Genomic DNA, 14,998 nt, shown 5'->3' with positions numbered 1-14,998 from the left:
TGATTGTATGGTGTACCTCATTGGTGAAAAGAAAAACTCGAACGCAGAGTGATTTATTGTGTTGAGATTCGTAATACATGATCGGGCCGTGGCAAAATGTGTCAATTTGAGTGTATTTGGTTCCTATACACTATATGAATGCCCTTTCGACATACGAAACTTCCGTTCCATGCATTAACTCTGTGCCAGGAACATGGCCAAGAGACAGCGATCTCGCCGGCAATTGAACTGATACTGAATTTGATGTTTTTGTGGAGTTCTACTCAGAACTCAATTACAAGCTGGCGAATTTGATTGCCGTTCACATCCATGTCTCGAGGAGGAAATTCATCATCCCCTGCATCGTCATCAGAGTCCTCGTCATCATCATCATCGTCATCTGAATCCTCCACTAAGGGCAATCTATCCGGGACAGCAATGTTGTGGAGCAGGCAGCAGGACTGAATAATAATGCTTACCGTTTGTTGTGTGTATTGAATCTCCTTGCGGAGGCATCTAAACCGTTGCTTTAGGAGACCGTTGCAACGTTCTATGATGCATCTGGCTCTTATTTGCATCATATTTGCATCCTGGAATGCCCTTTCCTGTCTGCTTTGGGCATTGGCAAGAGGTGTCAGAAGCCACCTCTTTCAAGGATACCCCGAGTCTCCCAACATCCAACCATTCGGTGGATTGTTTTCAAATGCCTGGCCAAGGGCTGAACTGTGGAGAACGAAGGTGTCATGAGACCCTCCTCGAAAACGTGCCACACAGTTATTTATGATCATATCCCAATCACAAACTAGTATGACATTAATGCTGTGGTATCCTTTCCGATTGATATACACGTTTTCGTTGATGTGAGGCTTGCGTATACGACAATGGGTCCCATCGATCGATCCAATTTCTCTTGGAAAACCCGTGTTATCAAAAAATTTGGTTTTGACCTTCTGGAGGTCCCTCTCAAAGTGAATGTGTTGGTCAACGCGTGCTGCAAACGCGGATGACACAGCGCCAATACACCTCGATGTTGTCGCAATGCTCACATGGTGAATATCACCGATACTGGATTGTTCATGCCCGGTTGCGAAATATCGTAATGCTATACACACTTGCAATGATACTGGGAGGGCGTCATTTCTCTGAGTAGGATGCTCCAACTCCTCCCACAGCTGACAACAAAAATCGACACATATGTTGTTTTCGGAACAAGCTGGGTTTGGTTATTTGAGCTTATTTAGTAAGGAGCAGTGAGTTTGGCCATATGGAGGGTGTTCTCGACTTGTAGGGTTGTATTTGTGGGTTTGGGGTGGCAATGGTGGATGGTTTTTCTCCTGTGGTGATCATAGGGCTTTAATGATGTGGAAGCTCTCACACGATACTGCACATGTAAAGTGATTTAAGGTTATATGAGTCGATTAGGAGCTGTTTATACTGACATTCAGTTTTGTTGTAGAGTTTGTAAAAAGGGAAAGTTTTATTTGGACAGTTTGAGATTTGGAGGCGAGAGGTGAGAGGATGCATTGCTTATGAAGGCAATGCGTCCTCTCACATTGTGCTGCAGATGTTAAATGGATGAAGCGGATACAAGTTGATTGGTTCTGTTTGTACTCACATTCAGATAGAAATGTCGTGGAATATCGGACAGTTGTGGTTGACGAGAAGAAGGATGCATTGATGTGATTTTGTCCCTGCTGCTTTTTGGCACTGGATGTGCTGTATGCACTGACGTCATAATTGCAAGAAGTTTGGTGCATGTCATGTTGTGGAACTTTCTGGCATGAAACATTGCACTTGTGAATGTTTTTGGGTATGACACGGCTGCTTCAAATCGTTGACCAAATCATGAAATGAGCAGAGTGCATGGATGCCGGTCGGGCCTAGGCCCACACTAGTACTACTTACTTGACTTCAAGGTCGGTGTCATTAAGCCGCCCAAAGAATACACACGCATTCCTAATGGCTTATGTCACTTGAAACATGGCTCTTTCCACAAACTTACCAGTTACAAGGCGCAAACACCGAAAGTACCGGCAGCCGTGGCTGTCATATTTTACCGCACGATGACATGAGCATACACGTGCATACACGAGGTGTACAACGTCATAAAATCGTGTGTGGTGCAACGTCACAAAATTGTGCAATGTCTGCGTCGTCATCGGATCTTGCTAAATATTATCAGTTCACAATTTCGGACGCGTCATCAGTTTTGATATTCACCGATAAAATCCTTTTTTTCTTCTAAGTCAAATTTCGTCCGCGCTCCTTTTCACCGTAAACTACCTTGAAAATTATTTTGCTAACTATTCCATGCGGTTAAACCGATTGGAGCGGGTTCTATCATAGATAACTGGAGGTCGAAATCCACAACCAGGAATATGACTTATGAAACCATTTGAAGCGGTCCGCAAAAGCCTTCGTCGTGAGGTGGTGCCGCCTGTCGGCGGTTCCGGGACCATTGCGTCTAGATTGTTCATGCCTGGTTGCGAAATATCGTAATGCTATACACACTTGCAATGATACTGGGAGGGCGTCATTTCTCTGAGTAGGATGCTCCAACTCCTCCGACAGCTGACGACAAAAATCGAAACATATGTTCTTCGGGAAACGATATCTCTTGATGAATAAATCATCTCTCATGGAATCCAGCGGATTGAATCGATCCCTGAATACCCGTTCTCGTCGAAGATTTTGCCTATTCCGTTCCTGAATCAAGCGCAACATGATTCCACGTTTACCCTGGACGAAGTCCTCGCGGAAAAAGTCACTCCTTAAAGGAAGAACGCGTTTCATAAACGTGCCTTTAAAATATATAGGTTTATGATACCATTAAGAGTGTTTCAGGTAGTGGTTTTATCCTGTCTTTATTTTATTCGGTTCCTTTAAACCTGAAGGTAGTCTAGAGTTCCTTTAGTCGCGAGGATTTCGTCCAGGGTAAACGTGGCATCATGTTGCGCTTGATTAAGGAGCGGAATAGGCGAAATCTTCGACGAGAACGGGTATTCAGGGATCGATTCAATCCGCTGGATTCCATGAGAGATGATTCATTCATCAAGAGCTAGATATCGTTTCCCGAACAACATATGTGTCGATTTTTGTTGTCAGCTGTGGGAGGAGTTGGAGCATCCTACTCAGAGAAATGACGCCCTCCCAGTATCATTGCAAGTGTGTATAGCATTACGATATTTCGCAACCGGGCATGAACAATCCAGTATCGGTGATATTCACCATGTGAGCTTTGCGACAACATCGAGGTGTATTGGCGCTGTGTCATCCGCGTTTGCAGCACGCATTGACCAACACGTTCACTTTGAGAGGGACCTCCAGAAGGTCAAAACCAAATTTTTTGACAACACGGGTTTTCCAAGAGTAATTGGATCGATCGATGGGACCCATTGTCGTATACGCAAGTCTCACATCAACGAAAAGGTTTATATCAATCGGAAAGGATACCACAGCATTAATGTCATGCTAGTTTGTGATTGGGATATGATCATATATAACTGTGTGGCACGTTTTCGAGGAGGGTCTCATGACGCCTTCGTTCTCCACAGTTCAGCCCTTGGCCAGGCATTTGAAAACAATCCACCGAATGGTTGGATGTTGGGAGACTCGGGGTATCCTTGCAAGAGGTGGCTTTTGACATCTCTTGCCAATGCCCAAAGCAGACAGGAAAGGGCATTCCAGGATGCAAATATGATGCAAATAAGAGCCAGATGCATCATAGAACGTTGCAACGGTCTCCTAAAGCAACGGTTCAGATGCCTCCGCAAGGAGATTCAATACACACCACAAAAGGCAAGCATTATTATTCAGTCGTGCTGCCTGCTCCACAACATTGCTGTCCCGGATAGATTGCCCTTAGTGGAGGATTCAGATGACGATGACGATGATGACGAGACCTCTGATGGTGACGCAGGGGATGATGAATTTCCTCCTCGACACATGGATGTGAACGACAATCATATTCGTCAGCTTGTAATTGAGTTCTGAGTAGAACTCAACTAAAACATCAAATTCAGTATCAGTCCAATTGCGAGATCGCCGTCTCTTGGCCATGTTCCCGGCACAGAGGTAATGCATGGAAAGGAAGTTTTGTATGTCGAAAGGGCATTCATATAGTGTATAGGAACCAAATACACTCAAATTGACACATTTTGCCACGGCCCGATCATGTATTACGAATCTCAACACAATAAATCACTTTGCGTTAGAGGTTTTTTTTTCACAAATGAGGTACACCATACTATTATTTATTTATAAATGGCAGGCCTGTTAAATTTAATGTAATGGCAGAGTAAAAACGAGTTATGAAACCCTTTTAATACGCAGCTTTAAATAGACGTTATATCCTTCCTTTATGGTACCTTGAAGGAAGTCTGTTCAAAAGTTTTATGAAACAGGTCCCAGGAAAGTAGGTCACATTTACCTAAACTTTTGCAAACACATGTACAGTGTGGCCCTACAAGTTGCTACTACAGGGTCGATTACACGGCACCAAACCAAGACAGATCAAACCAGATTACATCGCTCATGACGTCACGTTTGGCGTAAGACCCGATCACATTCGCGCGCGTTCACACGTCAGGCCCATCTAGACCGACCCGGATCGATCAAGATTAGTTTGGTCCCGTGTAATGAACGGCCCTAATAAATGATTTCATTTGTCGCAATTTATTGTTCTACTTTTTTCGTATCAAAGCAATGTCAGATCGATGCCCAAGGCTTCCGAATCACAGCTCTCACAATAAGATTGCCACTCACTTCATATTGCTTAATGATGCGTAATAGAATTTCTCTTCATTTTTCGCAATCGTTGCTCCGTTTCAGTCCGCTGTTCCACCATGTCCTTACCTTGAATGTCCTTGGAAGTTCTTGAAATCTGGTGTTTTCAGGGAACTCTTTGACACACTTCAGGTACCATCTTCTTGCAGCAATTTGGATTTGCTGATGATCATTTCCACTTTTTTTAACAGACTGTGATGGCAAAGAATTGAACCCAAACCTAGGTCGGAGCAGCAACAATAACTACTAAGCGAAAAGAAGAAAAGCTGTAGTACACGACTACTGCCTTTTGGCAACCACCTTGAATTGATCAATGAAATAAAGCTTTTGAAAAATTAGCCTGGCAACAAATGCATAGGCTTGGCCGCTCAAGCAAAGGCAATTATACCCCCTCCCCGCTGCTGGTTCAATACATTTCACAATTAAGACCCTATTACAGCGTAAAATTGGTTTAGAGCATTAAACCCGTTGTGAACTTTATTTAAATTGTTTAAAATCGGTTTTATGGAATTATACAACACATGTACGGGTGTGTCAAGTAATCGGAACACCCGTTCTTTTCAGTGGATTTTATTGTTTTGTGTTATGTCGTACATGTAGGAGTAAAAAGAACATAATAATCTCATCACGACTAGAATACAGATGCCAATATAGAGGAAGACTGCGTCACTCAGCGTAAAAATCAGGTGCAAGAAAGGCTCAGCTGTAGTCTGTAACAACAGCCTGTCGCGGCCATTTCGGCAGACATCTTACTTGATGATAACAAAATAGCTTTTCCACGCAGATAATGTAGACAAGGGAAAGATAGACCCATTCACTTAGGTTAAGGCACCATGATAGATCATGTAACATTGATATGTTGCGAGAATTGAAAAGGCGCAGGACTATGGGCGGTCATCCGCAAAAATAGGACGTTGCAAAACAAGGTGGTTGTATATATGTTTTTAAACGCGAGGTCGTACTTTTTATAGACGTTTGGTGGCGCTGGCAACACGTGTTCGCAAGTTTTTTTAAAAAAGGTCGTACTTTTGATAAACAATTTGGGGCCCTCGTAGAAACGTTCTTATTGCTATAAGCGAAGTTGTTATTGCTATAAGCGAAGAATTTTGTTATCGTAAAATAAGCCCTGTATAACGATCGCACGGCACTTCACATACAGCAATAACAAAATTATTCGCTTATAGCAACAACAAAGTTTTCACGAGCGCCCCCAAACGTTTACAAAAAGTACGACCTTTTTCAAAAAACATGCGAACACGTCTTGCAAGCGCCACCAAACGTCGATAAAAAGTACGACCTTGTTTCAAAAAATATGCGAACACGTGTTGCGAGCGCCCCAAACGTCTATAAAAAGTACGACCTTCCGTTTCGTAACCTCCTCGTTTAAAAACACATATACAACCACCTTGTTGTGCAACGTCCTATTTTTGCGGATATAACCATCCATACAGGACACATTACAGCTTTTTGACGGTCATTTTGGCACCCATCTATACTTGGAGAACATTAAATCAATGTGTTGACAGAATGGTGGCATTCAATAGACCGACCCTATAAACCTTGGATTTTACACCATAATGTATCGGGATGATTAACAAGACATAGGAACTTCTGGCTTATATATCGCCGGCCATCTTGAATTTAACAATGATGCGATTTCTTTTCTAAGGGGTCCCCCCACCCTCACACACATTAGCACACCCACCCCACTCATCAGATCAAGAGTCAAAATGAGGGGAGATACAGTATGTTTGCACATATCCATGACGGGGCCCTGTATGGCCACCGGACCAGTTGTATATTTATTATGGCATTGCAAGTACATGTAATATTTCGAGCTGTTCGCACAAGATGGCAATGTCTCATTTTCAAGTCTATGACTAACTCACTTGTACATGTACATGCATAAACGGTATTCTTATCCTCTTCACGGTTTCTGAATGTTTCGGTTTGCGAAAAATACGAGCTTACGTGGAGGGGAAATGAGGACACAAAAGAAACATACAAAATATGTGTACATAATGTGGGGCGTAAGGCCCGTATTTATTATTTTTATCCGATTGCACCCCTCCAACATTGTAATGGGATGGTCTTGTTCTATTTTGTTGCAATACCTTCACCCACCGTGCTCTTTAAGGAAGTTGGTCCCCCCCCAATTGTATGGAGGAATCGCTGTCAAATATATGATCCTGTACGATATTATCAACACTGTCGGACACCTGAGAGAGGAACATCCAGCAAAACACGTGCATATCGTTCGATTACTAGCATACCCGACAAAACCATGTGCACACTTAGCCTGGTACCACTGGCCACCGTCAGACGACGCTGTATTGACGGGACGGACGGAGGCCAGGTTCCATCCACCGTCTATAAATAGATAATGACGTCATTGCGGGGAAGCCTGTCAACAAATCCGAAAGCGAAACTGATATTCAGTACTACGGCGAACATTCACCCTTCCTAAAGCAAGTTTGGATTTCAATGAGAAATCCAGTACTTCTTTGTACTTTTCCATAGGTTAAATAAAGGCAGATTTTATCGAAATGATGCTAGAAAACGGATGCGGAAATGAATTGTTGACAAAATGAAGCTTTAAGCGTCTATTGATAATGAGCCGTCGGTTCACAATTATTCGTCCAACCCGTAATCTCACAAAGTATTCTACGAAAAAAACTTTTGTGAACATGATTACACTTAATACACAATATTTGAGTATTTCAAGCAAGCACTACTAACTCATGTTTATTAAACACGATTTCAATATAATATAAAAAGACGTTGGAAATCAACGACTTTCGTGACTCAGAATTCCGAGTCGTGCAAAGATTGGCTGGAACCTGGCCTCCGTCCGTCCCGTCAATACAGCGTCGTCTGGCGGTGGCCAGTGGTACCAGGCTAGTGCACACTGCCGTGCTCACGCATGATGAAATGCTTACGTGAAAAATCATGGGAAACCGCTGGAAACTTTCCGGCTGTTCAGCCACATCCGGTCGTGGAGTGTGGTTGTCAAATGCTGGCTTAGTTTTTTGGGCATTGAAAAATACATTTTCGCCGGGTTTAAGTTAGACTGCTGTCCAGGTCAATTGAAGATAAGGGCTAGGTGGCAGTTCGTTTATCCGCATTGTGGTTTGATATTACTCCAGAAGCAGCGGACAGGCATCGCCCCCCCCCCCCTCCACCCCCTCCGCTGTTCCGTCGACACACAGTTGAACTTTGCGGGCTGCCAACCATATGCGCCATATGTACCACTGACTATCTAGAAGAGCCTAAATAGACGTTTAGGAATACCGTGAAAACATAACATGATAGTACACAGTTACTTATTACATGGGGATATACGCTAAGCATTCTGAGTGTAAAAAAATGCTTACAGTTTCGTTACAACAACCGTCAAGTGGCTCATCATTCATCCGCCACAATTCCCGCCATTGGGGGCAGTCCATGAGGAAATAAAATGATGAGGAATTGGACTCTCTATGTATAAAAGTTTCAAAAGCATTCTGTTATGCGCTTTTGATACTCATCTGTAACAATATTGTTGATTCGTTGAATTCACTAGCATACACATATATAATCTAATAAAATGGCTACACATGCTTACGGGGATAATGCACTTCATTGATTGCTCCATCCGTCGTGCGTTATTATAGTAATTAGAAAACACATGCCTGAAGTTGTTACTCAATAGCATTCCGCGAGGATGGCGTCACTGCATCTGTTGCCCTCTATTTCCCCATCGCTGAATTACAGGCAATGTCGGACAAACATGCGGTTTCGTAATGGATTCAGGCTTTCTAACTGCGGCAATTAGATTCAATCTGGCACATGTCCGAGTGTTGGAAATACTACATAATTGTTCTGAATATTTCTCTCTCTGACTCTATGGTATCATTTATGCTATAAACAATGCAGGGTCAAAGATAATTCAATTTGAAATAAGCTCAAATGCGTAGAAATAAGTGTCGATGTCCGACTGTCACGTGACTAAAACGTCATCAATATCTTATGCAAATGACCTTGTGAGCTATAAATAGTAACTTCGCGGAATGCTATTCTTATCCCCGATTCTCAAGAAAAACACTTATTCCTGGTTATTCCTGGTCTGGCGATGTAAGGGTTTCTTAAGTTATAGCTTATTAAAAACGCAAGTTATCATACAGCGCTTTGTAATGTAGAACATTCAAAAACATTTTACATTTATTCCCCAGTATAAGCTTAGACCTTTTAATAGAACTCGATCAGATGAGCTGCTCAATCAGCACCGCAAACTGAGGATTTAAGACTGGTACCCATTTCAATACCTTCATGACCGCGGTGGTGTTAGGCATGTAAGACAAAAAGACCTGCACAGAGCCTCATACCCAGAGTGGGGATCGACCCCAGGACGTCTTGTACCGGCACCGCTAGTCAGAAACCCGTGCCACTACACCACCACGGCTCCAAATGACTAAATTCGGTGATTGATAGCAACAACCCTAACTACAACCGCCCGAGGATAGTGGATAAACACGAGAAGTGTACCAGCAAAGTCCAAATTGGTTCGATAACGTTCTTTCAGCTATCTGCCTCAATCACTTTATTAATTTTAAGGTTCTCCTGATTTTGGCTGGCAAGGTTATATCCCTCTTGAAGGTGAGTCAAGATAAATTTAAACATTTTTCTAAGATTAGTCTCTGTAGTATCGTTGTATCGATCGCCTAACGTGTCTTTCACTGCTTGTATAAACGATTCTTCCATGTACTGAAAAGAAGAAAACAATATGTTGAAGCATACAATCACAAAAACAAGACTTTGGACGTACCAGATAAAAATCAATCCGTATGATAGTTACAGCTGAGCAAAGACAATAGCATGATCGGCTTGCAGATTGAAGATTGCATGTGTTACACGGTGAAATAAGGATGCGCTTAGAAAGAGCTTTAACAAGAGGCCCAAGGGCCTGGCGCTCAGCTGGATGACCTAATAACACAGGACTGAGGGTGTAAAGTAGTAAATATCGGCTTTATACTACTGAAGGTCAAGAGAACACGTTATACCACTAACATTTCCAATGCAGACATGCAAGCTGGATGAAATGTGACTGAACTAATCATCCATGGTATGTAAATATTACAGGAGGCAACGGAAGATATCCCTAGTTCAGTATGTTGTATCGGTAGCTTTACAGACAAGAAGTGTCAGAGAGGATGTGACTTCTCCATGGATAACTGTAGTATGTCCAGGCTTGGTTGTACAGTACAAGGATACAAAATGATGTCTGTAATTGAGAGGTATCCTGATAACAGAGGTTAAAATAAATAGAAATGACCAGTTTGGGACTAACACCACTGTCTTTTTTTCAATAAGGTAGAGATTACAGGAGTCAACAAAATTAACTTTATTGAGAGAAATTGACCTGTCCTGCAGGTGATTGGAATTTACAAAGGGTCGTTTTTCATGACCTTGTGCTCTACTGCGTATCCCTAGTGAGGCGATCGGGAACCCATCTATTTTTCATTTAGACCAGCGATGACGTCATTTCTGGTAATTCCCTACGTTGTCCAATGAGCGCTTTTTAAAGTGTGCCATTTGGCATGCATTAGCATGCAATGTATTTTATCAGCGCTGCAAATTGCCGAACAGAATGCCGTAGCTCCGTCAATTTTGAATCAATTTTTATGGGAGTAACATTATTGTGTTGCTTGGAATGTCTACTTTTTACTCATGTAAGAATCGTAGTACTAAAAACTAAAATGCAAACAGAATCATGCCGATTCACTGCACATACTGTGGGAATTCTCCACTTCAAAATAATTCGCGAACAGAGCGTGCACTTCTAATATCGTTTTCACAGAATCGTGGCCAAATTTTCAAGAACTCATTTCTGAAAGTAGTCCCTAAAGACATTATGACTACCCACTGAAAGGAACTAGTGATAATATCGCCTACTTGACTTCTTTTTAGCAGAAAATTGGTTACCGTGTTGCAAAATCAATCTTCCATCTTTAGACTGGTCACAGTGGGTATGCTGAAATATAGCCTGGTTCCTTGGCCAATTCCATGCGCAGAATACAACTGCGCAAACATACGTCATAGCCCGGGCTTTTGAATCGTCAAAAATTCAGTTAGATGTGCCTGTAGCGCCAACTGGCGGTGAAAACTAAACTAATTCCATTACAAGTAAAAATGAAAAATTATCAAAAAATATTCGGCAAGATGTGAAAACAATATTTCTTTTGTGGCCCTAAGTGTGAAGGAATGAAGTTTAAACTTCCCGATGACCTCATTCGCTTAATGTAGGTCGGATCGTGCTGATTTTGGGTTTCTGAGTTCATCTTGGGTTACGCCTAATTTAGCAGCGTCACCGAAGTGCCTAGGCCTTGCGGTTACAAAATGCCTAAAAGTGACACGGAAGGAAGGACAGACACCATTCCCTAAGTAATATTACCAGCTTCGCTGACTTTGTCAGCTGAGCTAAAAATCGCATCAGCATGTTTTGTCCTACAAAACATCGCCAAGTTGAGAGGAGAGAGGGACCCACCGGAGTTCAGTGACAGTGACAGCGATGACGATGACAATGACGATGAACCAAAGACTGGTCAACACCACCGTGGCATGTTTAACAAATCATTATTTTGTCACCTAAGTCATATTGGGATTGCTGCTTGTCTGCAGATTAGTATGATATTAGTCTGGCAAAGATTCTCCCAGAGTTAGATACTGGTAGTTTAACCATCCTTGTAAACAAAGTGCGACTGTGCAAAACAAGATGTGACTGCACACATTAGGTAAGGTTCTTCATGATCATGGGAGAGATGAGTTGCTGTAAAAGACTGGCCAACGGAACACATGTGTACAGTGCTACACCTTAACTGACTCTGATGTATTGTAACAGAATGTAAAATACTAACATGGGTCGATAAAGGCAAACAATGATTGGCTGATAAAAATACAAAGGTGATTTAAATATGGTTGGAGGCGGCCTCAAGCGTATACTATTGAGGTAGATAGTGAATTTGAATAAAAGTGCAGAAAATGCAACAAATAAAGGAAACCCTAGCGACCTCATTCATGTCGCTCTAAAAAGAGATACGTTACTAATAGTAACTATAAGAGGAGTGAAAATAATTTCCTGTACACATTTATTTACAATACATCACAAATTTACATTTCGACAAAATCTGACATTTTGCATAGTATTGCCTTTTCCCTGAAAAGTTCAATTTCTTGAAGCTTTTCGATGCGGAGTTTCGCCTCTGTTTGAAGCAGCAGTTGGGTCGTGCCAGTTGCCTTCTGGGTTTCCAGCTAGCGTTGCCACAAGTACCTCCCTCTAGATCTGCAAGTCTCTGATGTCTGTCTTCTTATCCCGTGCTGCATCCTTCAACAGTGCCTTTTGCAGTTGCTTTACTTGAATTTAAATGTGAAAATGAACTATTACTTTGAACATGAGACACACTGTTTGATCTCTGGCAATATCTGTGACATTTTTTTAAAGGGACAAGTTGTGTACACTTTTCGAAGAAGTTTGTTCAATAAGTCAGAAAAAAAGAGCTTATTTAAACAAATCAGGTTTCTTGCAATAAATCAATTCAGATAAACATAATTTCTTTCAACAAACTCGCTCTGTTTCAAAAAATAGGTTTTGTTGGAAGCAAACCTGTTTCACACCTCGAGATTATGTTACTTTAGGACATCGCTGTATTCACCTCTCTAGAGAATTACATGTATATGTATGCTTGGCCATTTCAGTAAGGCAAGTGGCACAATAATAACCCCAGTACAAGTATAAGTGAAGTCAGCTGCTGATTGTACACATTGATCAGGGGGTTGTAATAAAGACTCACGGCATTGATGCACGCATATGCTATATTTGTACTGTGGATAATTGTACCATCTAACCTCACATCTTGTACTATTTAAGTATTATTGTAATTATTGTGAATTTGAGGCCTAAATACCTGTAATCTTGGACAACCTGGGCTTCTTAGCTGGTACTACTACCATGTTGATGCTGTCTGGCTTTTGGGGTTCACTCACTGCAGTATCTGAAAAATGATTTGATTCACCAGGTAGTCATTTGAATATCGTTTCATAATACAATAACAGGTGACCCATTTAAAAAACATTGCTGTAAAATTTTGAGAAGTCTCCAAAAATTGGGTGGGGGGGGGACATTTGAAAATTTTAACAATATTTTCACAAAAGTGATGATAAAGATCCTTCTCACTGCAGTTTCTACAAGAGAAACACATCTTAATTTCAATGTTTTTGATCGCACATAGCTAGAACTTCTTTTGAAAGCAGGCTCTGTAGACTTCGGTTTCAATGAGAGTGGGGTGGAATAACTTCAGAGAACTCCAGATGTGATTTTACTTAAACAGTACAATACTGTAAGGAAAAGAGATATAAATTATGTACCTTGGAGTGTTGCTGTTGTCACTGTCCAGCAAGGCTGGCTAGTTCTAACTGGCACTCCACCCATTTGATCACTGAAGAAACTAAAATGATTGGTTTCAGATCACTGGCGATTACTTTCTTGATTGGAAATCAGCGGAGGTCGTGGTTCCTGAACATGGAATGAAACCATTGTTACTGGTTTGTGGAAGAATGATTATCATTTTCAGACAGTGCCATTACCTTAGTTGGTATATGTGATTATTGATAAGGTACAAGCCACTTTAGATTAATAGTGATCATAAGTTACCCAACAGTGTTTTAATTTTATTAGCCTATTTACTCTAGGGTTGTCTACTAGTCATAATTTTCATAATTCACATGTTTTATAATGTACAAATCTCATCAATTTATAGTGTTAAAAAGTATTTCAAATATGATACATATTTAGAATGATATTTCATATGTTGTATGTTTTTGTTCGATGTTCCCTAAAATGATTCATTTTGGCAAAATGTAGTAGCAGCAGTTGATTTCATCAATAATGACATGAAATATGTCATTTTCCAGATTTCCCTTCTCTCGTCTCAAAAAACCTTTGTTTAAGTTGCATTTCATAGATTGATGATTCAGACGTCACTGAGCATTCTCAATACAAATGCAGCTTTCTGGCATCACACAACAAATTCAGTGATCTTTTAACTTAGATTTTTCAGCAATGTATTGATGTATACCCATGCAATTCTGGTTAGTGGTACTCCTCATTATTACAAGATGAGGTATATCATGAAGGTGTATGCTGTCATCATTCTGGAAGTGAACAGAATGCAATTTTCTGATTGCACAGAGTCTCAATGCCTGTCAGATCAGTGCGCACATGTGCTGCATGTACATTGGCATTTGGCCAAATATGCAAATAACAAAAACAAGGCCGACGAAAGAATGCTAACCTAGCAGTCGATGGTTAAGAATCCTCTATCATCAATAATTCCTATTGGCCCAAGTAACAAAGCAAGTGAATAAAAACTGAAATTAGGTTTTCCTACCTAGATCTTTAGGAATTGGGTCATCGTGTTGTGTCATGATCAGTGAGGATAATTCTGTGACAGGTGGCTGGTCCATGGCTGACTCAAACCCACCCTCAACTCCCCGGAAACTCGCATCCTTTTTTAACCTCGCCATGATCCTTTCATAAATGGGGTATGCAGGGCGACGTCTGGATCCTCCTCCAGTACCACCAGCATGGATGCGGCGATCAGCAAACTCCTTCCTTGCTTTTGAAAGAAAAGGCCTCCATTTGTCATTTATTACAGCTTTCTGACGGCTTCCCTTTGCAGTAATATATTCCCAAACACAATTCGCTAAATTATTGGTCACATCAGCCCCCTTAAATTTCCCCCGGATAACTCCTAGCTCAGCTAAAACAAGATCCACTAACAAATGCTGCTCACTGATTGACCAATTGTTTCCTCTCACCTTCTTCTCATCACTTTTTCTCCACCCATGGCAGCCATCTTTAACAGGCAGTGGCCAATTAGGGACGAGAATTTTGGGTAATGTCCTTGGCAACTAACATAAAAAAATTAACATCAGGATGGCCAGAGACCTCTATTAGCCAGCGTGTACATTCGGTGTACATTTTAATGAATATAGGTTGGTGAAATAAGAACACCAAGGGTGCTTTAATTCCCACCAAATTTTATATGTGTTTTGAAGAGGCTTTTATCGAAATAATAGTAAAAATTCAAAACATTCCAATACCGATTGCCTGAGAAAAATTGATTTGTGTACAGCATTGCCATCAAATCGTCACTCGCGGACTGATATGGGCCTATTAGAATACAAGTTCTAAACTGGC

The 14,998-nt window shown here is 41.3% G+C and overlaps 1 protein-coding gene across 1 annotated transcript in view; it reads right to left on the bottom strand.

Moving 5' to 3' along the window:
• Positions 1–6,777: 6,777 nt before the first annotated feature.
• The window catches only part of LOC135485714 (cytoglobin-1-like), a 74,962-nt gene continuing 66,741 nt past the window's right edge, over positions 6,778–14,998 (bottom strand). Inside the window, exon 4 of the mRNA XM_064768107.1 lies at positions 6,778–9,507. Coding sequence (XP_064624177.1) covers positions 9,322–9,507 — 186 coding nt within the window. The 3' untranslated portion in view covers positions 6,778–9,321. The remainder of the gene's footprint in view (positions 9,508–14,998) is intronic.

This window comes from Lineus longissimus, chromosome 3 (assembly GCF_910592395.1).
Source record: "Lineus longissimus chromosome 3, tnLinLong1.2, whole genome shotgun sequence".
NCBI classification, from domain to species: domain Eukaryota; kingdom Metazoa; phylum Nemertea; class Pilidiophora; order Heteronemertea; family Lineidae; genus Lineus; species Lineus longissimus.
This window is presented reverse-complemented; position numbering and strand designations above follow the sequence as displayed.